We start from the raw sequence: 27,913 nt of genomic DNA on the forward strand, positions 1-27,913 counted from the left end.
CACTGCAGAACTCAGTCACTGTCTCCAGAGAAGACCATCTGTGGACCTGTGATAGACCGCCTCAGAACCTATTACTGTGCATTTAAGTATTGTCATAGTATCGCAGGATAAAATCTAATAGCCCCTCTAACTAAATGGTATGCGTCTGATATATATTGGGACCTATTTATTAAACGCTTTTATTCCAAGAGCCATGTGGAAACTGCTGTTTACAAATGTCTATTCTCCTGGGTTAATGAATGAACCACAGAAAACTACCTAGACAAAGTAAGTCCAATTAACCAAGCTTGGCCTTGATAGTAAATGCCATCTAGGAAGTGGGCAGGAATGCGGGAGAAGTGCCTACTCTACCAGGGGTGCTGTGGGTTACCCGAAAAACTGGGATCCTCCCGCAACCTCTGGGAGAGTAGGCATGTATGCATTATATGCTGACGTAGGGCCATCCTGTCTGAGCTGAATGTGTTTATTTCAGATGTTGGCTCCATTCCAGATCATTTGAGCAAGTTTGGGAATTTGGGGAGGGGCAGGAAAATAACCTTGCATTGCCCTGGACATAGATGTACAGATTGGTCTTCTTATGTACTTATACAGTATTAATAATTGACCCTATAGAATAGATGGTCTATATCAGTGCACCCCCAACAGTGTATGTTTTCTAGGTGCTGACAATTTTATTTGTGACACCATGGGGATTATAAAAAAACATCCTAGCATGCCCTGCAACAGTTTTGCTATTTGACCAATCTCAAACTGATGCAAGGCATGCTGGGATGTGTAGTTCAACAAGAGCTGCAGGGCTATTTATTGCCCACCCCTACTGTAAGGTGTGGTGTAAACCCTGTGGCACCATATAAAACTTATGGGTAGCAACATTTATTTTATTTTATATCATACACCTTTTACAGTCTTATTATCTGCAATAAGATTTTCGATTTTTGATCATTGTTACATCCTTTTATGTGTACTCAGCTTTAGATACACTGATAAATTACCAGGTCCCTGTACAACCTGTAAAAAGCCTAATAAATGATGAGAAATACAACATGCAGTTTATAATTTGGCTGAATACTGTAGGTACTAAGAGATGTCACATACAATCTTACATATTGAATTAAAGTACTGCAGAAGAGCTCTGGAGACTTTTAACATAGGGTCTATTAACATCCATTAAATATTAACTGCTAAATCAAACTTTAAATGCACATTAAATTAGATGGAAAAAATTCCCTAAACTGATTCTTCCGCTGGACAAGTAGAGGTCGTACAACACCTCGAGCCTGGTTATCCATATTAATAGATGCAAATACTGGAAGCATGAGTCATTTAAAAAACATATATCTGCTGACATTTTGTCGTCCCTGTAGTGTTTTAGGTCAGATTTGTAAGTACAGGTTAATTAATACCTAAGGTTACTTACTGAGGAGTTCCTTTTGCGTACTTCAGTCTGTTCTTCCCTAATGGCGCTGAGAAGTTAAATGACTCAAGTATGAAAATGTAAGCAGAATATAAGAAGCAAATTATTTCATTTGTCTCTGGATAATGTGACAGTCACCAGAACGATTTCTCATATACATAAAGTCACTGAATTTCTAGACATTTGCATAATCTCAGACAGGATTAACAGTAATTTAACTTTAAGGTTATACCACATGCAGATATTACATATAAACTAGCAAATCAGTAGCTTGCAGGTTAAGTTAGTGTCGTGCCATTATCATAGCCATCATTATTTTCAAAGTGAGTTACTCTATACGTTTCAAAAGCACACAAATTTACACTAAACTGCACTAAAGAGATTGCAAGCCCCATCCACAAACATCCGCCTTTGCGGCCTCCATGGAATATCACCAAAGAGCACACCAACATCCATCCCTACTGACTTAAATGGCATCACACACTTTTTGAGTCACAAGGGGGTGGATTCTGTATGCGTTCGACATCCCGGTGGTCTGAATGCCGACACTCCTATTACCGGCGCTGAAATCCCGACGCTGGTCAGAAGCCTGGCACCGTCATCCCAACCACCGGGATACCGAAGGTAAGTATCGGGGTGTTAGGGGGGAGGGATTAGGTTTAGGGTGTGGGGTTAGGCACTAGGGGGAGGTTTAGGGTTAGGCACTAAGGGGGAAGGGTTAGGGTTAGGCACTGGGGAAAGGGAGGTTAGGGTCAGGCACTAGGGGAGGAGGTTAGGGTTAGGCACCAAAGTGGGGGGGGGTTAGGGTAAGGAGAGGGTTAGCATACCGACCAACAAGGGTTGGTATGTTAACCCTTTCGAGATACCGGTGTTGGGATTCTAACTGGTGGGATCCCGAGCACCAGCATCTTATACCGATTCCGGCGATTCAATTCAGTGCGATGCTAAATACCCCGGGGAAGGAGTTCCCAGAGCTATTCAATTCACCGCGCTGTTAGCTTGACTAATGCTATATTTCAGTTTAGCGGCCAGCACTTAAGTCAGAAAATGCCAGTTAGCGCGCCTAAATACCTGGTTTAAGGCACACTAACCAGCATCTCCCGACTAAGTGCAGAGTGCTGGAGAAACAATTGAATTGATTCGGGAACTCCTTTCCGGCGCTATTCACATTGCGTTCAATTGAATTGCCCCAATGACATCTCATGACACTCAGATGCCTAAATTCTCATTCTAGATAAATCTGTGAAGCGTACAGCCACTTGCAACAATCCATACAGCTAGCTAGATTAAGTTTTGTCTTCATTGACTGATTTATACACGTTTAAATAAGTTATGTGGGTGTGAGAGCGTACTACAGACAAAGTATAAAACGGATTTGGCAAACGCAAAATGTTTAAACTGCAGAGGTGCCAAACTTCATGTATGACAAATGATAACTTGTGTATGGGCTCAAAACGATCTTTGGTATGTTTCTGACTGGGAAGTACAGGTAATTCAGATGGATGACATCTGACTGTATGTAGTCATCATTCAACTGTGCTTATGGTGTTCAGTCTGATCGCGCACATGTAAAACCAAGTGACAGATTCAATTAGCCATATATCAACTCATTAAGTTAACGGATTTCTGCTCGCACATCCATCGGGCCAGATTCAAATGGTCGAGGTATTCGCATACTTGTCTATTTTTCATTTTTCCTCCCCAAGAGGAAAGCAGGTGGGCGGCGATGTGTGGGGGGCACGATGTTTCCTTTCATTAAGCCCCACCCCTTGCAGTTAATTGCTGCGAATAGAGCATATTTAAATAGGGGGCGGGCCAAATGACACGATTCTTGCAGAATCTGTTCGCAAACCTAATAGAGATCTGGAAAGCACAGGTGGTGTAATGCATTAATGCCTCCCAGTGCTGAGGTCTTGGGTTTGACTTCCACCACAGCCCTAACTGTGTGGAGTTTGTATATTCTCCCTGTGCTTGCGTGGGTTTCCTCCGGTTACTCCGGTTTCCTCCCACACTCCAAAAAATACTGGTAGGTTAATTGGCTCCCAATAAAAAATGAACTCTAGTGTTCATGTGTGTGTGCATGTGGTAGGGAACATCGTAAGCTTCACTGTGGCTGGGATCGATGTGAATGGCCAAATATTCTCTGTAAAGTGCTGTGGAATATGTATGCGCTATATAAATAACTGGTAATAAATACATCTGGCTGGTCTGTGATTGTATCAGCCTGTGTATATGCACCTTTACTCTGAATGGGTTTTTTCATCCCATTGAAAAAAAATGGGAGCTATGCTGCTGCTTACAAGAAGGATACGGTATAGACTCATCATAGATGGGTGGAACAAGTAGCTAAAATAGGATTAAATTACCTCTCAACAATTTCCTGTCCATTCCAGCAGGATGTGTCATTTTCAACAACAGTGCTGTGACGGCAGACGAGTGCAGGCATGCTGCCATAAAAGTGACTGTAGGCCTTCAACTTCATTATAAACTCCCTGGAAAAAGAACAAAGACAAATATCAATGCCAAGCTATAAGCTGCTTAAATAATTAAGCCTTTAAAATGGAAACATAATTTTTTTGTATGTTTTGTGCTTTTAGTAGTAGTGTCCTGATCAATACAAAGAAATATAAATTGAGAAGTACATTTTTTTTTTTTTTATTATATTGATTTGGAATCAGATCCTATGATGGCTGCACTGGCCTAACTGTGTTTCTGAATTGATATAGCCACTATGGCGGAGAAGTGAACAGCGGGATCTCATTAATTTGGTCACCCAAGCATGTGACGAAATTTGTCAGTGTAGCACCCGGCTTGTGTGTGATCAGCTTTAGAGACATTTTAATTGGCTGCTAGGCTCTACCTGTAGGCTTCTAACTTCTGAGCAATATTCACAGCTGGTAATAATGATAGCACAGTTAGCTATTAATCTTGCTGCACAGTAAATACTAACCAGGCACTTAGAAGTTAAAAAATAATAATAAAAACTAATGATAAAAACTCCGTCATGTAGAGACAGCTGAAGAATACAACAGTAACAATATACATTTCCGCACAAAAAATTATCTCAACACACAACACAGATACTAATCATTACGACAAATAGGATCACTAATTATTATTATCTTTTATTTATATGGCACCACGAGGGTTATGCAGTGCCTTACACAGTACATAAGCAAATGATCACACAAGAAAACAGTTATTAACAGTCAGGGCCGTAGAGAGCCGTCCTGGGCCCCATGACACTCGGGAGGCATGGCCTAATCGTGGGAGACGTGGCCACGTACCGCCGAGGGGGGTGCTGTGAGCCACCAAGCTAGGGGGGGACATGAGCAGTGCAATTGCTTCCCCCCACACGCAGTCTCCTTGGACCCAATGCAGCATAACACACAGCAGCATGGGCTGGGCTGCAGACATGTAAGCGGGAGGGGGGCTGTGGCTGTGGACCCGGGGCCCAGGTAATTAGTACCCATTCCCCCCCTCTCAGTGCCCCTCTTAACATTTGCTGCATTAGTGATCGTAACATTTAAAAAAACAGCATGGCATCAGAAACCAAGTGTTAGGTGTCATTGTGGGGAGTTAGGAGTACATTTTATTAAAAGTAAGGGAAGGAGAAGCACACGAGGGATGAGGTTCCTGCTTGTGAGAGTTTACATTCTAAGGGGGAGAGGCAGACAGACAGGGGTGACACAGATGGGGTAGACAGTGTGGAAGGATAATGGAGCAGTGGGTTAAGATAAGAGCTGGAAGGCTTTGATGAAGAAGTGAGAGCCCATTTTAAGTTAAGTAGAGAGGTGGAGAGTCTGATAGAGAGAGGGAGAGAATTCCAGAGGCAGGGAGCAGCACAAACAAAATCTTGGAGACGGGAGAAGCTTGCATTGGGTTCTAAAGGGCAGAGGGAGCCAGTTTAGGGCTTGTAGGAGAGGGGAGGCAGATGTAGATCATTTGGAGAAGAAGATGAGCGAGCAGCAGAATTGAGGACAGATTGTATTGGAGAGAGGTGGGAGTCAGGGAGGCCAGATACGAGGAGGTTACAGTGGGCCAATCTGCAGATGACTAGCAAATGGCTGAGGGCCTTAGTAGCATCCACGGTGAGAAAGGGTCTGCTTCTTGAAATATTTTTGAGATGGAAAAGGCAGAACTACGAAAAGGTACTGATTGTGTGCTTTGAAGGAGAGGGAGGAATCATGAATAACTCCAAGACAGCGCACTTGGGGACTAGAGATGGTTGTGCTGGCAATGGAAAATTATATTGTGAAGTGAGGTTATGCGGGATTGTGGGGTCAGCTCAGTCTTAGACATGTTAAGTTTAAAAAAACGCAGGAATATCCAGGAAGAGATAGCAGAGAGACAGTTGAATATGAGAGAGAAGAGTTGGGGAAAGATCAGGAAAGGAAAGGTAGATCCGATATTGGGAGGCCAAAACAATTGATGAATTTACCTAAATAGGACGTATAAAGGGAGAATAGGACACAGGAACATAACCTTGGGGGACACCTACCAGTAGTGGAAGTGGGGGGAAGAGGAGTCATGAGGGGAGACAGAAGAAACGGTCAGAGAGGTACGAGGACAGCTAGGAGAGGGCAGTATCACGTAGACCAAGTGAGTGAAGGATCTGCATGAGGAGTGCAATGTAAAAACATCAGCAGAGAGAAAGAGGAGAATGAGTATAGAGTAGTAGCCCTTGGATTTGGCAGTAAGAAGGTCATTGCTGACTTTCATGAGAGCAGCTTCAGTACAGGAGAGGACGGAAGCCAGACTGAAATAAGTCAAGCAGGGAGTGGGAGGAAAGAAAGTCGGTAAAGCAGTTGTAAACAATACGCGCAAGGAGTTTGGAGGCAAAAGGGAGGAGAGAGATGGGTTGGTAGTTAGAGAGAGTGTTAGGATATATTTTAAGAATGGGGGAGACAAGCAAATGCTTGAATGCGGAAGGGACAGTGCCTGATGAGAGGGAGAGATTGAGGAGGTGGGCAAGATGGGACCAGGCAGAATGAGAGAGTTAACAGAGGAAGTGGGAGGTCAAGGTGGAAGGGGGGGGGGACTGGATGAGGACCATTGCTTCCTCTCCCAATACAGGGAAACAAATGTCAGAGTTGGTAAGATGGACGGGGAGGAGTGGTCTGAGAAAGGAGGGGGTGTAGTGCTGAGGGACTGGTGGCATGCAATTTTAGATGTAAAGTAGGTGGCAAAGTCAAGGGCAGGGAGTGAGGAGGGAGTGGGCAGAGGAGGGAGTTGAAAATAGCAAAGAGACACTGGGGGTTTGAGGACTGGTAGGAGATTAGGTTCTTGAAATACCACTGTTTAGAGAGAGAAAGGGCAGCACTGTAGGATGAGAGCGTACATTTGAAATGGAGGAAGTCTGCACTTTTGCAGGTACAGGCGCATTTGGAATGCCAGGGTTGAGGTGTGTATCTGCGGGTTGAATAGTGATTGCCAGAGCAACAGAGTCAAGAGCAGAAGTAGGGGAGGCATTGTATAGGGAAGTGGCTTGAGAGAGAGAATAGGGGAGAGAAGTGAGTCAAGCAGGGAGGATAAGGAACCGGTGTCGATAATGTCAATGCTTAGTGATGGTAGCCTTAGGAAGCAGCCATGGAGAAGAAGAAAGAGCTAAGTTAAATGAGATAAGATAATGGTCAGCTAAATATTAAATTTTATGTAAGGCAATGCTACCTGTTTTTATGCACTGCATATGAATAGCTTTGTGGATATCCCGCTAAGGACACAGCAGCAGCCGGCACTGGGATCAAGTGTCGGATCCCAGCTTCCAGGGGCCGCTTGCTTGGAAGGGTAAGCAGCAGAAGACAGAAGCTGAGGACCGAAGAGGCCTGCAAGTGGTGGAAAGCAAAAGAGCTAAACAAAGCTCCCCACTGCAGCCTCTTCCAATAATACAGGTAGGTCCTCGTGAGGCCTTCTTATTGTTTCCATTGCTCTCTAAACCACCAACATTGGACATCAGGCTCATATTCATTGTGTTTAATTATTAACAGGCCCTAATAGTAAGCTCTGTACTGGCCTCCTCCTGCTCCAGCTCCCTAGCAGTGATGTCGTGGTCTGTGACTGCTGATATCACTGCCAAAATCATGCCCCAGAATGCCATGCGAACATCACTCTGAGGCACATGCGCCGGAAATAAAAGTGTGAGGAGGGGAGCATTGTCCCAAAGCACTATTTGGCTAAGCCTCAGCATGGGGACTAATGATCAGTCCCCCGAGCCCACGCATCGCTGTGATCTGTACATTGGGGAAGGGGGTAAGTGCAGGGGGTTGATTTTTGGTATGGGAGTTGGGCTATGGAGTTAATCAGGGGCATCTTAAGAGAGGAGGGGGCCCGTGTGCACTCCCCATGCGGGGCCTCCTCCTCTCTCCCCAGTGGCCGGCAGCCGAATGATGCGGCTAGCCAGCCACCGAAGCCTTAGTAGACTCCGGGCACTAGAGTGTGCCCGGAGTCTACTGCGCATGCGCAGAACGCCGGAAAATGTCCACGGCGGCCTTTTTCCGGTGTTCTGAGCAGCGCAGACACCCGACGTGGGACCACGGACAGGTAAGTCTCAAATAATATAGGTGCAGTGTGTGCGGGGCGGGGCCCCCCTGGACCTGGGGGCCAGTGTGCCCCACACACACTGCACCCATTATAGATACGCCACTGGAGTTAATGTCCCACATAGGAATTCGTAGCCCTGTGGGGGTGGGGATTATACAATTATACATCTATTTATATTGACATATGATGGCGTTGGTGGAGGGGATGGGACTGCTGCAGTTGGGGGTCTATGGACACAGCTGCCAGGGAGGATAATGCAACTGAGGGATCTATTAAAACTATTGGAGGTTGGGAGTAATAACAGAGGTGTGGGGTGTGGACTGCAGCGGGTGTCACCCTCCAAGGGGTGCAGTAATCTGCACAGAAAGAAAGCTAAAAGAGGCATGCCCATGAGTATGGGGGGGTGTGCCTTGAGCACTGAAGGACACCTTAGATGTGTCATGTGACTAGGAAATGTACTGCAGTGTTTAGAGATCTCAGCTGTCAGCAGCAGCAAAAGAAGAAACAGTGATGCAGGTAGGAGAATCAATGGACACTGAGGGGCCTATTCATCAACACTAAAATAAAGTTTTTAAGGACATTTTCCTTAATTAACAATATTTTAGTATTCATGAAGAGACTTAACACAGGAGATATCACCGATATCTCCTAGTTAAGTCCCCCTGCGTTAATTAGTATAGGGATGTGGAAATTATGGTATTCATTAAACTCCGAAAATTATGTTTTTTCGGAATTTGATGGAGTGATTATATTCGCCACTGTGAGGTGGCGAATAGCAGGTAACACTTACCTGGTTCCAGCTGGTGAGGTCTCCCGGCGTCTCCCTCCGGCGCTCTGGTCCGTCCTCTGGCTCCAGTGGCTGTTCTGAGACATGTTCTCCCAGCAGAACACAATAAAGTTTAGAATAAAAAAAAAAATGTTTTTTTTTTTTCTAAACTGTCTGTGGTCAGCTGGGAGACCACATGTCAGAACAGCAGGACGAAGCTGGATGCGCTGCAGCGGGCAGGTAAGTACGGGAACAGGGTGAGGGGGACACAAAATTACCGCATCAGTAGGCAGTGCTGCGCATGCGCAGGTTTTACAGATGTAACAGCGCATGCGCAGCATGGATTCCAGCTGCAGTAAGTTAGTGTAGAGAGAGAAAAGTATATATTTCCTGAAAAGCTGTCATCGCAAAAATGACAGCTTTTTGGAATAGATAGTTATGGGGAGGAGGAATGATGAATTCCTCCGGTATATTAGGTAGAACTCCATGCAAGTTCTAAACCTAATTACCTCCAGAGAATTTTTAGGTATGATGAATAGGCCACTGAAGTTTAGTGTAGTGAGGGGAGAGTTACAGTGAGTAGGAGGTGAGACAGGTTCCCAGCACTCAGACCCATCTCCATGTGTGCTTCCCCAGGCACTGACCTCACCGCACGTCACTGGAGTAGTAATACCAATTATTTACCTTGAATTGAATCAAAAGATAAGTAACTTATTGAATACATACTTTTAATGAGAAACGTAATAAAGATGAAAGTTTTATTAACAAAAATGTACCTATGTTGCCGACTTAAGTGTACAACACTCAACTCACTGCTCTATCCACTTTGTCTGCATTATGTGTAAATTACGGTAGTTACAACAGGGTCATGTGTGACCAGTTATACGGTCACCTACATAAACAAAATTATCAACGCTGCCAAAAGACTGCGTAGTTTCCACCGTAATAAACGATTGCTGAGCAGGAGACCAGGTCAGGTACCATTGCATGAGTGTGAACCATACTTGCAGACTTCTGAGATTCCCTTCCTGGCAGAAACCCGGGGAGGAGAAGCAGGTTGGCGTGCAGAACAGGTCGCGTCATTAAGACCCATAGAATCGTGCCATAAGTCCCCGGCCCCTACGCAAGGACCCGCTGATCCCCGGGAATATTCTCCCGATTCTGCCCACTTCACTAGGAGAAGTGCCTACACTTCCGGGGCGTTACCCGAAAAATCGGGAGCCTCCCGCAGCTTCCAGAAGGGTAGGCAAGTATGGTCTGAACTTGTCTAGGAAGCCCAGCAAGGGTCCGTGGCAGTCATATTCCAAGTGGGACTTGGCCATGCCACTATTCTTGGTCAACCTGCTTACTAGCACCCGAATGTCTCGGCAGCCCTGGAGGAAGGGATGCCATAATTCACTGTTAATGGCATATATCTTTATGATGATATTCCACTTATAGTGACCTTGTATTCTCTTCCAGGTAAGCCTTCAGATAATCTGCGTTAAGTGGAAGATAGAACTACTCAATCTTCATCCGAATGAGACGAACATCTGTACTCACGTAACAAGGCACCAGGTAATATGGATATAAGTATTTATTTACCTCCTTTTTCCAGTCAAAGTCTCCTCATTCTCTGTGTTGGCCTTGAATACTTTTTTATTAATATATGAATCTGCTCCAACGCGTACTGACCGTAACACTCTCTGCTTTGAAGTGCCGCACAATTTATTCACCTATACAAAATAAGAAGTGTTAGCATTGCATAGATCAGGAATTATCTACACAGCAGATTTAATATCTAACACATTCTTGTTAAAATCACAGGGTTTTAATTTGGCTCATACTGCAAAGAAATCACACACACATTCTGGAAGCATTACTGAAATATCCAAATTATATTTTTTGAATAGTGCAAGAAAATATATACATAATATTCGGTTTTTCAGAACTTCCCATCAAGTTTGGATCTCATAACGAGGCAAAACATCATCTTTCACACACACACAGGATGGCAATAATTAAAGTTCCCCTAATCCGAGCCGTCTGTTCAGTAGTTTGATTTACCAACAGAATGACACATAATTTGGTCAGGAGACTAATTAGGACATAGGTAGCAGATTCCACGTACAATATTGTAGTGCAAAAAGCTGCCGATAGGGGGAATATGACTCTGTACAATGTAAATAACAAGACTAAATAATAATGAACTACAGCCTGAAGGTTATTTTATACTATATTTGTAATTATTTGTGCTTTAAACAAAGTTTGTGTACATTGAACCATCAGAAAGCAAAGATTTCACTTTCTCAGTCATGCTAAAAATATTCTGTATTTCGGAATATTTGGATATGGGAGACTCGACCTGTATCACTTTTATTGTATTACACTAATGATAATACAGCAATACAACACTGATGTGCCCATTATCAGGGCAAATTTAGTTATGGCCACCTTGTATATGCTTAGAGATATTTTATGCTATGATAATTCTCATTTAACAGGCTATTTGTAAGCAATTTAAAAGGAGTGAGGTATTTATCATGACAATGTGAACATGTTGTACTGAGAAGAAAATACTCTACAAACAAAAAAAGACTCCTATAATACAGGGGACTCTACAGAATACATCCCCCTTAGGCGACCACACCATGCCCTGCTTTCTAGTTACCTGTGTATATATGCAACACAACAAAAACTATGTTGTAAAAGTCACATACTATGGTGCACTGCTTTGTGTATGACATCCTGTTCAAACAGATGGGCCCACGTCAACCCCCCCACCCCCTGCACCTCATACAAACTGTGCGAATGTCTGTGCCACATAAGGTAGGACAGGGGTAGTAATAGAGCAGCACATGGGCAAATGCAGGGGGGTTTCCGGTTGCCTGGAAACCCCCCTGCCCAGCCCACACCATGACCACAATAGAAATAGTAATATAATAGAATAGTAATGCTGCTTGTTCTTCAATTTATCACAAATGAAATAATTAGCACCACCTGTGGATCTTTTAACATGTGTCAGCCAGTAATAAATCAGGGTTGCCTACCTTTAACTTTCTCTTCCCGGGAGAAGCCCGGGTAAGAGATGCAGCAGGGGGCCGACGGGGGCAGGGCTTGACGATTCGCGTCACAAATGCTGTGATTCATGCAGAATCACAGCTTAAGCCCCGCCCCCTTCACGGAAACCCGCGATTGCCGCGGGTATTCTCCTAATTCTGCCCACTTCACTAGGAAGTGGGCAGAATGCGGGAGAAATGCCTACCCTTCCGGGGGTGCGGGGGGTTACCCGAAAAATCGGGAGCCTCCCGCGAAAACCGGGAGGGTAGGCATGTATGTAATAAATACACCTGTGCATCAACTAGGAGATCTAGAAAACATGCACTGTTAGGGGTGCAATGCTATAGACCATTAATAGGGTTCATTATTAATACCATATAATAATACACTATCCATTGCATAAGGAGACCAATGTGAGATTAAGCAAGTTAGGTGAATATACTTGATCCCTCGACAGGAATAGGCAATCTCATACACTTTACAAGGGTCACACATTACTCTTAATCTGAAAATAATTAATATACTGTATTTAATCAAGGATAAGGCAACTAACTGTAGTAACACATCACATCAACACGTTTTTTTTTTAAAACACATTTAACAAGCTACAATAAACAAATGTCATAACAAAGCAGGGGGGGGAATGCAAGTGAAGGCTTGGAGGGCCACATGTGGCCCCAGCCTGTCTGTTGCCCAACACTGCTCTGCTCTATGACTTAGTACATTGTACGGGTGTCATTGAAATGATTGCAGCTTATAAATCTGATTCCTGCAAACAGTAATCCCACAACAGAAAGGAGTTATACTGAACATTAGTTACAGAACGGAAAGAAGTGAACTCCCACACAACACCCCAACAATTGCAGCATTCCAACTAGCAGAACCTGCTGTGTAACCGCACTCTACAATTATGTACATTTCTAAAGGTTAATGCAATGCCATATGTTTAAAAACAACTGGCCACTAGGGGTCACTATAACCCAATTTATTTAGATTTTTATTTTAAGATTTTCATTTTAACCCCTGTCCTGCTGCTATGGGCCAGCAGCTGTCACCTAAGCTAACAGTGTTAAATTCTTAATTTCTGTGAACCATATTAAGACTTTTTTAATTTTGTAACATACTCAGATCATTGTGATATGACAAACTGCAGACACTGTAACCTAATGGAACTACACTATTCATCTTGTATTGGCTCTTTAGGGAGTCACAGATTAATCTATCTTTCTTCCACAGTTTACGTCCATGAATTTAAATGTACTGGTTCCATACAGAGGAACAGCATGCAATGCTATTAGCCAGGTACTATTGGTGGCACAATCTCTGTCATTACTAGATTACATTATTCGCTGCAGGCTGCACGCCAGTCTGGCTCTCATACATAATTTCTTTGTTCATGATTATTAGTCTGAGAGAAGGGATATCAGGGACTTTGTAAAAGGAAAACCATTCAAACTTTATGAAAATCTAAGACCGGAACCCCCTGAGGTGAAGGATACGATACAGACGTCATGTATAAAATGAAGGGGTGTTGTGCAAACACAATAGGGCACACAGTAACACTGTGCTTAATGGGGCACCAGAGAAAATATGTCGCAGTCGCTGCCCTGTTACCCTGAGTAATCTCCTGGTACAAATGTAATGTTACATCAATTACAGATTGCACTGAGCAATATATTGCAGTTGTCACACATTCGTGTTTACATTAAAGGTGATATTTAAGGTAACTTTGGGACTAAAATAAGTAGAGCGGAACATACGGTTTTGTTTGTTTGATTTTTTTATTTAAGTCAGACTTTTATTTTACGCATATTATTTGTAGCTTTGCTGAAAAAATCCATTGGATGAGACCGGGATCTATTATAGTGGGTAATACTGTTAGCAGCTGTTTGTCTTATTATATATATGAAATATTTCTTGGGTTTGCAGTTCTATATGTTTATATATTCCCAATATTAAATATCAAGACTGTTCAATTTAAGAAACAGCAAAAGGTATTCCCCAGCACTCGAAATGAAATCAGCAATAAGATTTGAAACACTACATTGGTAGATGCAGTAATTCAGAGATCTCAGTTGCATATATTTGCAAAAACATGTCTAAGCCTCCAGGCCACTTCATAGCGTCTCTGTATACTGGAGGTCCCTAATACTTAGTCAAAGTCTGGGGCGCGGAACCACAAAAAGCCGGCGAAGGTCAGCCACCCCAGGGCAGCATACCAGTGAGAGGCTAAGGCAGTGATTTTAAACCTTTTTCAACTTGAGGCACACTACACAAGATTTTAAAATTGCCAAGGCACACCATCCGGCAATGCGGCGTGCGTGACCAATGAAAAAACATACACATTGGCTTCTACATAAAAGAATACACACACAATGGCCTCCACAGGAATAATACACACTACATTGGCCTCCACAGGAATAAAACACACTACATTGGCCTCCACATGAATAAAACACACTACATTGGCCTCCACAGGAATAAAACACACTACATTGGCCTCCACAGGAATAAAACACACTACATTGGCCTCCACAGGAATAAAACACACTACATTGGCCTCCACAGGAATAAAACACACTACATTGGCCTCCACAGGAATAAAACACACTACATTGGCCTCCACATGAATAAAACACACTACATTGGCCTCCACATGAATAAAATACACTACATTGGCCTCCACAGGAATAAAACACACTACATTGGCCTCCACAGGAATAAAACACACTACATTGGCCTCCACAGGAATAAAACACAATACATTGGCCTCCGCAGGAATAAAACACACTACATTGGTCTCCTCAGGAATAAAACACACTACATTGGTCTCCACAGGAATAAAATACACTACATTGGCCTACACAGGAATAAAACACACTACATTGGCCTCCACAGGAATAAAACACACTACATTGGCCTCCACAGGAATAAAATACACTACATTGGCCTCCACAGGAATAAAACACAGTACAGTACAAGTGAGCTGAGCTCACAGCCGCTGCTTGAAAAACGCTGGGCTAAGGTGTCAGTGAGTGTTAATAAGAATACAGCAAAAACTATGGGCCGAATTCAATTAGCCGCGAAAAGCCGAGATCGCGAAAAGTTTTTGCTGATGCGCGGTTTTCGCCTGTTTTCAAAGTATCGCCGTATTCAGTTCCAGGATGTTTTCGCCTAGGCGAAAACTCCATAGGCAAAAACAGGTGAGAAAAGAAGTGCAAAATCCATATTTTTAGGTACAAATGTGGGGACTTGGTTCAGAACCCTTTGGACACCCCCTTAATGACTAATCATCTTTTATAATAGTTTTGCTTAATCTTAATTCACCCCCCCCCCCCCCAAATAAACGTCATTTTTGGGGCAAAAATTTTAAAAAAGCGTTGGAAAATGGGTAAAAAGTAGGGGGCCTTGTATTTTGGGGGACTATAAGGATGAAATAGGTGTTTTTAGGATTGCAGGGGGCTTCAGCAGGTGTATTTTTTTTATTTTTTAAATCTTCACTTTAGAGACACCAAAATATACTAGTACCCATTTACATGTATCCCAAATTTAACTATGATACTTATTTTTCTCAAAAAGCATTGCTTTATATAATTTTCCACTTATGCAAACATGCATATAACAGCCCTTTGACACAGGACAGTCTGGCACAGTGTGATGGGGTACACAAGCTGCTGGAACAGTGTGATTGGGGGCACAGGAGAGACTGGTACAGTGTTATTGGGGCACAGGTGAGGCTGGAACAGTGTGATGGGGAACGGAGGCTGGCACAATGTGATTAGGGTCAAAGGAGGGGCTAGTGCAGTGTGATTGGAGACACAGGATGAACTGTCACAAAGGGATTGGGGTTCAGAAGAGACTGGCACAATGTGATTTGGGCACAGGAGGCCATGGCTCAGAGTGATTGGGGCAGATAAGGGGCTGGCAAAGCATCATAGGGGCACAGGAGGGGCTGCTACAGTGTGATTGGAGCAGGGCCGATCTAAGGGCCACATGGGCCTAGGGCTGAGAATTATCAAGGACCAGTTGTGGAAGTGGAGGAGGTGTGGCCAGTGCTGAGCAGGTGTGGCCGGTGCTACGTGGGTGTGTACACTCCTTCCACTATCAGCCCCAATGTCTCACTAAATGCAAAAAAGTTGAAAAATCGCATCATTTTGTGAGGAAATTTAACATTTTAAGACTTATGATTAATGGATGACATGTGGGTGACTAGTATTCATGTTGTCATGATGATGGGTTTATTTTTATGTGGAGGCCAGAAACTGTGGTCCCATCCACCCTATTGTTAATGTGGCCCTGACTGAGATGGTGTGCAATAGATCTTCTGAAGAACAACATCATGGCTCTTGGTGTGGTGAATTACAGTAATGGCAGCCTTCACAAATGTTTAGATGTTTTATATATTTATTATTATTATTGCCAGTTATTTATATAGCGCACACATATTCCGCAGCCATTCACATCAGTCCCTGCCCCAGTGGAGCTTACAATCTATATTCCCTATCACACACATACACACTAGGGTTCATTTTTGTTGGGAGCCAATTAACCTACCAGTATATTTTTGGAAAGTGGGAGGAAACCGGAGTACCCGGAGGAAACCCACGCAAGCACAGGGAGAATATACAAACTCCACACAGTTAGGGCCGTGGTGGGAATTGAACCCACAACCTCAGTGCTGTGAGGCAGTAATGCTACCATTACACCATCTGTGCTGCCCGATATATCTGGAAAGATGATTATGTGGGAGGTGGGCACAGAGCTGATTAAAAGTGGAGTGGTCTCCAACAGCCATCCTCAGGTCAATAAATTACATGAGCAACTGAAAAAGTGATAAGCTGACAAGCCATAGACAACAGTGCCTCCTGCTGGTTGTCCTGCAAAATTGTAAAATGCCAACTGCACCTGGTCTCGCACCCAGAGCAACTGCTTAGCTTCCAAATTCTGTTCAAGATCGGGCTATCAGGAATGTGGTTGGGCCATAGGTAATGATTTAATCTCTCATTTAGGAGCTGATTCAGAGACAGGGCCGTATTCAATTACCGGCGAAAATTGCCATTTTTTTCCGCCATTGGCCAAAACGAGTTTTTCGCAAAAAACAACTAACATTATCGCCAAAAACAGCAACAGGCGACAAAAAACTGGAGAAACGTTTTCTCCTTCCCAAACTAGGAGAAAAAAATGGCAAAATCCCTATTTTTGGCTAAAAATTTGGGAATTTCTTTCAGAACCCATTGGACATCCCCCCTAATGATAAATTAGCAGATTTTTTTTTGTAAGTTGCGTACTTTGTCGGAAAACGACCACGCAAATTTTGGGAGGAAAAAAAATGGTTAAAAATGGTTTTAACTTATTGGGTCTGATTTTTTGATATATATATATATATATACATACACTTGCACCCATTTTAACATGCCTCCAATTTACGTGGAACAGTAATTTCCTGGAAAAAATTGCTTTCTATCTTTTTGCAACTTTTTTTTTTTGGCCAAAATTTGCGCAGTCGTTATTTGCCAAAGTACACAACTTACTAATTTTTTTTCTAATAATTTATCATTAAGAGGGGTGTCCAAAGCAACAAAACCTAAACAAATAATGAAAGATTAATATCAATGGGCTTTCATTTCAAAGTATAGCTCTCAACACAAAGCGGTAGAACATATTGTCAAAAAACATTGGTCGATTCTGCAAAGTGATCCTATTTTAGGACTAGTGATTCCCCCAAAACCCACTTACATCTACAGCAAGACTGACAATTTGAAGACAAAATTAGTAAAAATTGCACCCCTGGGAACCACCCACAATAAAGGTCAAGTAACTTCTATAGGTTTCTATAGATGTGGACCGTGTCTCAGAAACAGAAGCATTAAAAAGAATTTAAGTTTAAAAAAAGTGGAGAAGATAGAGGGTCTCATTCAGACCCACTCGCGAGCGCAGGACGCTCGCAAGTGGGTCGATGGTACCCAAATGCGCATGCGCACGACGGAGGGAGCTCCGTCGTGCGCATGCGCGAGACCCGGATAGCGACAGCCAAGCTGTCGCTCCGGGTCTCACACCAAAGGGGGCGTGCTGTCGATGGTGAGTGACAGCACGCCCCATTTGGTAGGCGTGCCGGGGGCGTGGCTGCCAGACGGAGGCGTTCCCATGGTAACGCCTACCGTCTGGGTCCGGCCCCACTGACATCACTAGTGATGTCAGTGGGAGTGATTTTGGCTCTGATAGAGCCAAAATCACTCCTGGGCTTGCGGCAGCGAGACCCTACCGCAGGGTCTCGTCACAAGCCCGATGGTCGCGATGGTCTTGACCATCATCATGGACGCTCGCATAAGCTGTGGGTGGTAACCCACAGCTATGCGAGCGTACAAGAGGCCGCTCCAATTTTAGGTAGGAGAGCCCTGATTCAGAGCGAGCGCTCTGGTCAGAGCGTCCGGCTCTGAATCAGGCCCAGAGATCAATGGAAGAAGACATAAAATAAGAGAGTTCATCACATGCAATACTATGAATGTCCTATACGCCATTGAATGTAGCTGTAATAAGTTCTACAGAGGTAAAACTACTAGGAACCTTAAGACGAGAATAGGCGAACATTTGCGTAACATCAGGAAGGGCAGAAGGCTTTTGTGCTCTAAGCATCGTTTGATTACAGAACTGGAAAATCCCTTCGCTTTTAAGATTCCAGTGCCATGGCGTCAAAGTCAGACGGGGCAAATCCGGATGTCGGCAGGGATCCTGCATTAGCAGACCCTGCCACAGAGAACAGGATATGGACTGTCTACCGACAGATTCTGTATGTTGGTGAACCAATGGTATCTGGGCCAAGCCGGAGCCACCAGTATTACTGCTCCGACTTCCTGCTTGAATTTCCAGAGAACTCTTGGGAGCAGGGAAATTGGAGGAAAGAGATATGCCAACTTGAAGTCCCAATCTTACTGTCAGTGCGTCCACTGCTGCTGATGGGTCTCTGGACCTGGCCCTGTACCTGGGGACCTTGTGGTTGTGGTGTGATGCCATGAGATCTCTGGTAGACCCCATATGTTTAACAGGAGCTGAAACACCTCTCAGATGTAGTGACCACTCTCCGGCATGTATGTCCTGGCGACTTAGGAAGTCTGCTTCCCAATTTAGCACTCCCGGTTAGAATATTGAGATAGTCGGAAGATGACGTTCTGCCCAAATCAGAACCTTTGTCACTTCTTCCATGTCTGCATAAGTTCTTGAGCCTACCTGATGATTGATGTAGGCCACTGTAGCTGCATTGTTGGACTGGATCTGGACCAGCCTGCCCTGGAGCAGGTCCTGTGCCTTGATCAGTGCTCTGCATAGTTTCGCAGTTCCAGAATGTTTATTGGCAGATTACTTTTTTGATTTGTCTATCCTCCCCAGAACGGGCGCCCTTTGTTTAGATGATCCTTTCTCAACCACCATAGGAGTGAGTGACGAACCTCTGGAGTGAGAAGGATCCTCTGAGATCTTATAAGATGATGCTGTCCGTTCCTTCTGGAGAGAATCAATCTTTGTAGAGACCTGGAATGTAACTGAGCATATTTCACCATGTTGACGGTGGATACCATGGACCCCAGGACCTGTACTGAGTGAATGGATAGCCTCTGATTTCAGAGTAATTTGCGCATCCGCAATGGTAGAGCCAAAAACCTGTCCACTGGTAGAAAGATCCTTTGTGCCAGGGAATCCAGTAGCTCCCCCAGATGTACCATCTTGTTGGAGAAAGGGAAGCCCTTTTCCAACTGATTATCCAGCCCTGCTCCTGTAGACAGGCAGTGGTCAGCTGGAGATGATGTTGTAAAACCTCCATAGACTGTCAGTATCAGGAGGTCATCCAAGTATGGCAGTATCCTGACTCCTTCTGAAATGAGCAGTTATGACCACCATTATCTTGGTAAACACCCGAGGGGCTGTGGACAGACCAAAGAGCAATGGTAATATTGTTGACGAACAGCAATACTCCCCAGGTTCCATTGCCAGCATAATTGACCGTAGGGTCTCCATACGGAACTTGGGCACATGGATGAACCTGTTGAGAGATTTCAGATTCAGAATAGAGCAATACCCATTTAGCTTCTGAATCGAGAACAAATCTGAGTAATAATTACTTCCTTGTTAGCTAAAGGAACTGGGAGTTGTGCAAACAACCTTCTGGGGTGTAACCCTTTAGGCAGGTGTCACGTAAGAATCCCCGTTAGGAGGGGGATTTCCCACCTAATGCACTCTCCCTGTGGGAGAGTGTTCCAGATTCCAAAAAGACTAGTGTCTTTTTTCAGTCTACCTGGAGTGTTCCATGCTTCCCCCATAAGCTCAGTGAGCTGTTCAGATTGAGGGATCACCCTCTGGTGCTGAACACCAGGTTTATCAGTGTTTAGGATCCATACTTCATCTTCTATAATGAGATTTGAATAACCTCCCCTGCTAAAGAGGAACATCCACTGATGTATGGTGCTCCTCCTCTCCGAGATAGGCCCAGAGGGAGAAAACTGTATATCCTTGGCTTCCTCAACTGATATATCACAATCTGAAAGACGGGTGAACTGGAAGAATGGTGCAGTCCATCTATATGCTTAGACGGCTGATGCCTTATTCGCTTGTAACATCTGCAGATAGGTAGAGGCTAAAAACCAGATTCTGAACTGAGTGGACATAACCCTCCATCCAGAAAGGATGTATGGGAAGAGGAAACATAGCAGGCTGTATTCACTGTGGCTAATCCAAAGTGGGAGGCAGTGTGGGAGCTGATACGCAGTCCACTAACTGCGTCATAACCTGAGACCAGGAGAACAATCAAGGTGACCCCTGAACATGTGCTGGCAAGGTGAACTGTTGTGGTGTATAACAATCAAACCACAGTCCACCCTGTATGAAATCCTGAGAGGCCAACTGCACAGTATTTACAAGAATCCAGCACAGGGACAACAGTCTCATGTTTACCTTTGTCCTGAGACATGGGAAATACTTGCGAGTAACCTTCAACCAGTGTAGGGTTAACAATGCAATGTGACCCTTTTCACAGATAAATATAAATGTGAAGTACTCTCTAACCCCTATACGCCAGGTAGTTGGGGGTTAGGAAAAACAAAAGAAAACAAAAACCCTTTTGTTTTTTTTCAGCAGAGTTAGCATAAGTCACAAAATGCATATAATATATTTGAAAAAAGGCATTAAAATCAACTACCTAAACACATAAGTTCGGTAGGATCTACATGCATATAAAGATCACATTAATAGGAAATAAGTGCAATGCATACAAAACAAATATACTTAAAAGTCGTCACCCAATCAACTTATACCAACACAAAAGTTGGTAGGATTCCAGTGCTATATACCTTGGTCCTAAGAGAACGGCATACACAGCGAGAGCCCAAATCTCCACTCAGGAAACATTTCCATGATGAATTGCATTTGCTGCATTTGACACTGTAGACCACCCTCTCCTCCTGCAAATCCTTTACTCTCTCGGTTTACGTGAAACTGCCCTCTCCTGGCTTTCCTCCTACCTCTCTGATCGTTCCTTCGCTGTGTCCTCTCATGACTCCTCTTCCCCTCCACTTCCACTAAAGGTAGGAGTTCCCCAAGGTTCTGTTCTTGGACCTCTCCTTTTCTCCCTATATACATCCTCTTTAGGTGAACTCATTAACTCCTTTGACCTCCAATATCATCTCTATGCAGATGATACTCAAATTTACCTTTCCACCCCTGAGCTCACCCCTGAGCTCCTTACCCGTATCTCCAACTGTCTCTCTGCTGTCTCTTCGTGGATGTCCCAGCGCTTTCTTAAACTTAACATGTCTAAGACTGAGCTGATCATCTTCCCACCCTCTTCCACTACATCACTTTCCACAATTTCGTTATCTATTGATGGCACAACTATCTCCTCTAGCCCCAAAGTGCGCTGTCTTGGAGTTATCCTAGACTCCTCCCTCTCCTTTAAACCGCACATTCAGCACATCTCGCAGTCCTGCCGTTTTCACCTAAAAAATATCTCCAGGATTAGACCCTTCCTCACCCAGGATGCCACTAAAACCCTCATCCACTCACTGGTCATATCCAGATTGGACTACTGTAACCTTCTCCTAGCTGGCCTCCCAGTCTCTCACCTCTCTCCACTACAATCTGTTCTCAATGCTGCTGCTCGGCTCATCTTCCTCTCCAGACGTTCTATATCTGCTTCCCCTCTCCTTCAAGCCCTACACTGGCTCCCCTTCCCCTTCAGATGCCAATTCAAGGTTCTTACATTCACCTACAAAGCCCTCACCAAATCCTCTCCCGCATACATTTCTGACCTTCTCTCCCTTCACAATCCCACCCGCCCACTTCGCTCAACTAATGCATGCCGCCTCTCTTGCCAACTGATTACTTCCTCCCACTCCCGCATCCGAGATTTTGCCCGTGCTGCTCCCTACCTTTGGAATGCTCTCCCTCTCCCTATCAGACTCTCCACCTCTCTACAAATCTTCAAACGGGCTCTCAAGACCCACTACTTCATCAAGGCCTTCCAGCACTCCTCCTAACCCACCTCATGCTCTTTCCTTCCTATCTTCCCCTTCTGTGTCACGCCTGTCTGTCTGCCCCTCCCCTTAGAATGTAAGCTCTCATGAGCAGGGACCTCTTCCCTCATGTGCTTCTCTTTACATTTTCTTCTACTCTCTACTCCCCATTAGGGCACCTAACACGGGACCGCCAACTCCCGGCAGCTTATTGTGAGTGCTTTAATCACTATTTCAGCAATGTATATAAGTTGTGTCCCTGTCCTGCACTGTAATGTACTGTAAGTTACTTGTTTCTTGTTCACTTATTAGTTCTATGTACTATGTAAGGCGCTGCGGAACACTTGTGGCGCCATATAAATAAAGGATAATAATAATAATAATAATTGCAGCTAAGCATCTCCAACTAATTAGGAGAGAGAAGGGGATGGTAGCTCAGTCTTCACAAGTAAATGTGAAGTACAATTTTACCTCTACCTTCCTGGTAGTTGAGGGTCAAATGGAGCAATAGCAGTGATAAATAAAACCTACCTGAACTCCTGTTTCCCTTTACACTTAGCATATATACGTATAAAGGTAACAATGCAGTGCGACTACAGGATGGCTCTTATCCAACAACAGGTAACCCGGACTGGTAAGGTGGCACTTTTTAACAGTCAACACAAAAACCCTCCTTTATGTCCTGTTAGGACACCTAAGCCTTACATGATATACATGAAACCAGCACAGGTGGCTCATCCTCCTGTTTCCCTTTATCTTTTGACATACGCAAAGTAAAGGCACAATCATAAAGTTATGTGACAGCCTTCACAAAATCTCAATGAATGTGAAGTGCTTCAGAAAGAAATAAAAGTGATAGTTACAATTGACAGATAGAAATAAAAAACAGTATCAGTCAACAGCTAGCAGTCACATACGTATAATGCACATGTAATATCATTACAATTGGCTCTAAATCCAATACAGCAACGCAAAGGAGTGGTAGGACATAGAGTATCGTATACCTTAACCAAGGAAGAGGGATACAGGGAGACTGACCTAGTCCCTCCTGAGACCAACAGCTAAAAGGTGCACTGCATGGACCGTGATCGTCTCATACACGTGAAGGGTAGGCGGAGCAACCCAGACGCTGGACACCCACATAGGGACTGCGTATGGGTCTGGGGAGGAGCTGCCGGGGGAGCGCCTACCTCCCCCTAAGCTGCATTAACCAGCCGGGTACGCTGGCCACGTGTCAGCAGATTGCGTCTGCTGCCGATCCCCGGTGTCAGACAACAGGGCCCTGGCTGGTGTAGTAAGGATGCGGACAATCCCTGATCCTTACAGCAGCGGCTTCTGGTGCGTCTCTGACACCAGAAGTAAGGACTGCCGCGTGAGATTCCCCGTAAGCGTTAACACGTTGTTTTTGAACTAAGAATTTTTAAGAAGCACAGGAAAAATAAAACTTCGAACACTGTGTGACAGCAAACTATCTTTGCGACAGGGGTGAAACTTGCAAAACCGTTCTGGGATAGTCCAAGGTCAATATTCCACCGCTTCTTTGTTATTTATAGTACAGTCTTGTTGTTTAATAGAAACACCTCGTAAGTCGGCGACATTACTACAATTTCAATGTAATTTACACTTAATCCACTAGAGGGAGCTGCAGCACACCACTAAATGCTTTCTAAAGTATGTTAGCAATACTTTCATGACTCATCAAATTTATATTCCACATGATGTCTATTATGCAGACATATCTGAAACCACAGTTCCACAATCCAGTTTCCTTACTGATGGTAGAGGGCCAAAATGATCTCTGACATCGATCAGTGGTTCCAGACTTGGAAATGCATAGTTCAAAAACATTTCATAGCTACATAATAATTTCTAGAGATGTGCGCTGGCCCCCGTGTTTTGGTTTTGGATTCATCTTCAGGGTTTGGTTTTGCAAAACCACCCTCACGTGTTTTATTTTTGTTTTTTTAAATTAATTAAAAGGTTTTACAAACAGCTAAAATCATGTCATTTTTGCAAACCAAAACCTGAAAATTGGATTCAAAATCTGAATGACAAACCGTGGGAAGGTCAGCACCGCAACTCAAAAAAACTATTCGGATTCACGAAATTCGGGTGGATTTGGATTTCGGGAGAATGAAACTGCACATCTCAAGTAATTTACTATGCAAATGCACATATGCAGTAAGCAAACACAAATAGGGGTTCCTGAAAAAAAAAAAAAAAAAAAATTTGCATTTTATACAGAGCTCTATGCCCTATCTACCAGATAAGTCGCCTCCAGGCTGCATAGCAGGAAATCTGAGTGATATAAGGGAAGCCAATCCGGGAGCTAGCTGTAAGGTACAGAGGCAGCATGAAGGCTGCTCGCATTTGGGCTGGCTTACTGTATACCTTATTATAACAGCCCAGTCCTTACAGTCACTCTGTCTCAGACTTGGGCACTTGTCTCAGGTGTTGGGAGTGGGTGCTAATTTAATTAGTAATTAAATTACCTGGTCTGGCATTACCGGAAGGGAACCGGTCAGCTGTGGAGGAGAAATGTCCCCTTCCGCAGTGCTAAGCCACTGATTGCAGGGGAGACTTGCCAGTAACAGAGCACTGGTGGAATATCCTAATGGGATCAAATGCTACTGTAACCAGAAGAATTCTGAGGTATTTGCTCAGTTTCCAAAGAGCAATACAGTAATATTTTCTCTATGTTTGTCTGTGGCTACTTTGCGCCTTCTTTGCAAGAACCTTAATTACTGTAATCTGTCTTTTTCCCATTACGCTCTCTCTGTGGCTTCTGTCTTCTGGATTCTCTGGCTGCACACTCTCACCCTGAAGGGAATTCAATTAGGTTAGAGTTTGCAAACGGCGAATATACTCACACACTTCGCCTTCATGCGCACACCCGAGATACACACAATTCAATTAGAAATGCAAAATCGCACTACTCACAGTGAGATTGTGCGATTTAGTCCAAAAAGCAAACAGGGAAAATAGCATGAAAAAGTGAGGAGACCATCCTGGACCTCAATAAAGTGACAACTTCGTTAGCAGAATCATGTAGAAGACTGTTAGCCGCCATAAGGAAAGTACTGGAGGCTTTTAAAAGGTGTCAAAAGGCTAATTTGTGCATTTTTTAAAAAGAAAAGTTAAATGTTAAAAGCTGTAGAATTTTGTTTAATTACAAAGGAATTAAATGGAAAATGAAAAAAAAGTAGAAAAAAAAGATGCTTTTGGGGTAATTTGAGGTAACTTTATAAAATGTAAAAAAGATGATAGAAAGCAATTATTTTTCATTTAAATAAATACTTTCATTAAATTTAGGGTGCATTATGTAGCTAAAAAAGCTTATTTTGGGGGAATTCATTTTTTTTCACACCAAAAATGACTTGTTATTATTGGCCCAATTAAGCTAATTGAAAAATTCCAAATGCCTAATTAGTCATTAGGGCGGGGTATCCAAGGGGTTCTGAAGCAAGTCTCAACATTTTTACCTTAAAATAAAGATTTTTCCCTACCTTTTCTCTGCTCAGAGGGGTGCGGACAAAAACAGGCAAATTTACTCTGAAAAAGAAATGCAAGTTCGGAATTGAATAGCAAATTTGCAGTAATTTCACCTTGCGGAACCAAACTCGCACCTAATTGAAATCTCCCCTTTGTGCGTAGTTTGCCTGATCCTCGGCTGTGTCCCACCCACTGCCTGACTACTCCATCTAGTTTTACCTGGCTTCTCCAAGCCGCTCTCTCTCAGCCCACTACACCTATCCTGCCTTTCCCAACGCTAGTGCGTGGAATGTTTCACACTCATCTCCCTGGTGAGTGAAACGTGTCCAAAAGTGAGCGTAGCTTGTCACAAGTTACCTAGATGTCTTCACTCTGCATTAAAAAAAAAATTCTCACAACAAACTGCGACTGGAGACATTGGGAAATAGCCAGAGCAGGGCGCCAAGTGTTCCGATACCCAAACAGGGATAGTAATGCTGATTTAATATTTCTATAGGTATCATAAATGCTAATGTATGTTAATGCCAAGTATGTGCTTAATGTTTTGTCTTCTTCATTTCCTAGAGGCTTTTATTACGGATGTAAATCTGCCATGCTGCTCAACTGATTACAAAGCTTTAAACATACTGCTCAGTGTACTCTCGAGTGAATACTAATTAAGCGAACTAAATAAACATTTGGCTCCACTAGTCTTATTGATCGCCTATTTAAACTCATTATCTGCATCCCTAACTCATATATATGCATTACTGCATAATTTATAGCAACATATCCTCATGCAATACACGCACCCAATTTTTACAGTACTTTAACTAGTCACATGTTTGCTCGTAGGGTGACAGTCACCAAACTGAAATGTAAGTGCAATGGGATGTGCGAGCTGGAGAACACTAATGGGGGGTGGGACCACTGTACCTATGTTGTACACAAATATACAAATTGTATACTACAGGAGGATCATGGGGTTTTCCTGATACCAAACCGCTTTTAGTAAAGGCAATAAAAATGTGTTTGCTGTGTTCCCTTACTAGGGGTCAGGGGTGCATCTAGGGATCCAAGCGCCCCAGGCTATGTAATGGCTGGCGCCCCCCCCCATGCGGTGACCCCAGTAGTAATCCCCGTTATGCTGTAGTGCCCCCAGTAGTAGTCCCCCCTATACAGTGCCCCCAGTAGTAGTCCCCCATATGCTGCATTGCCCCCAGTAGTAGTCCCCTCTATGCTGCATTGCCCCCAGTAGTAGACCCCCTATACAGTGCCCCAATAGTAGTCCCCCCTATAAAGTGCCCCCCAGTAGTCCCCCCTATACAGTGCCCCCAGTAGTCCCCCTATACAGTGCCCCCAGTAGTAGTCCTCCTTATGTTGCATTGCCCCCAGTAGTAGTCCCCCCTATACAGTGCCCCCCGTAGTAGTCCTTATGCTGCATTGCCCCCAGTAGTAGCCCCCTCCTATACAGTGCCCCCAGTAGTAGTCCCCCCTATACAGTGCCCCTGGTAGAGGCCAACCCCCCTAAAGTGCCCCCAGTAGCAGCCCCCCGATACAGTGCCCCCAGTAGCAGGCACCCCCCATAAAGTGCCCCCAGTAGCGGCCACCCCCTATACAGTGCCCCCCCACCCCTGCTGTGCCAGGCTTACACACACAGAAGAAAAAAAAATAAAATTTACCTGATCCCCGCTCCTGACACGACCGCCACTGTCCGCTCCAAGTCCTGGCTCTTCTCTTGCACTATGGGAGAGATGTCATGATGTCTCTCCCATCACCCGCTGCGGGGGGAGCCAGAAGACGGAGCTCATGAGTGAGCTCCAACAGGCTCCATCCGTGGACGATGCAGCAGCCAATGAGATTCTGTCTGACTCTCATTGGCTGGCTGCTACAACAAACACAGCTGCCGCTGGCGGCTGTGTGTTTGTAACTGTGTAGGGCAGACCGCTCTCACTGCGGTCTGCCCTACACTTGTGGGGCCGGGGGACTAGCGGGGGTAGTCCACCCCTTGGCTGCTGGTGGCACCGCCGGATGGTATCCCCCCTTTGGTCGGCGCCCCTGGCAAGTGCCATCCTGGCCAATGGGTAGATACGCCCATGCTAGGGGTCTCTAGATATTGTCACTGGTGGCTGAAATGCTGCCCACTTCAATACAGTGCAGGTCTAAGCTTGCTACTAGTAGGGGGAG

General features: G+C 44.3%; 1 protein-coding gene across 1 annotated transcript in view; it reads right to left on the reverse strand.

The window, feature by feature from the left end:
* Positions 1-27,913, reverse strand: part of GPC3 (glypican 3) — a 625,714-nt gene that overhangs the window by 258,281 nt on the left and 339,520 nt on the right. The window contains exons 4-5 of the mRNA XM_088465838.1: positions 10,305-10,435; positions 3,781-3,906 (exon numbers count right to left, since the gene is read on the reverse strand). Of these exons, the coding sequence (XP_088321964.1) occupies positions 3,781-3,906; positions 10,305-10,435 (257 nt within the window). The remainder of the gene's footprint in view (positions 1-3,780; positions 3,907-10,304; positions 10,436-27,913) is intronic.

Source organism: Taudactylus pleione, unplaced genomic scaffold (genome assembly GCF_031769625.1).
Source record: "Taudactylus pleione unplaced genomic scaffold, aTauple2 ptg000064l, whole genome shotgun sequence".
Lineage (NCBI taxonomy): Eukaryota > Metazoa > Chordata > Amphibia > Anura > Myobatrachidae > Taudactylus > Taudactylus pleione.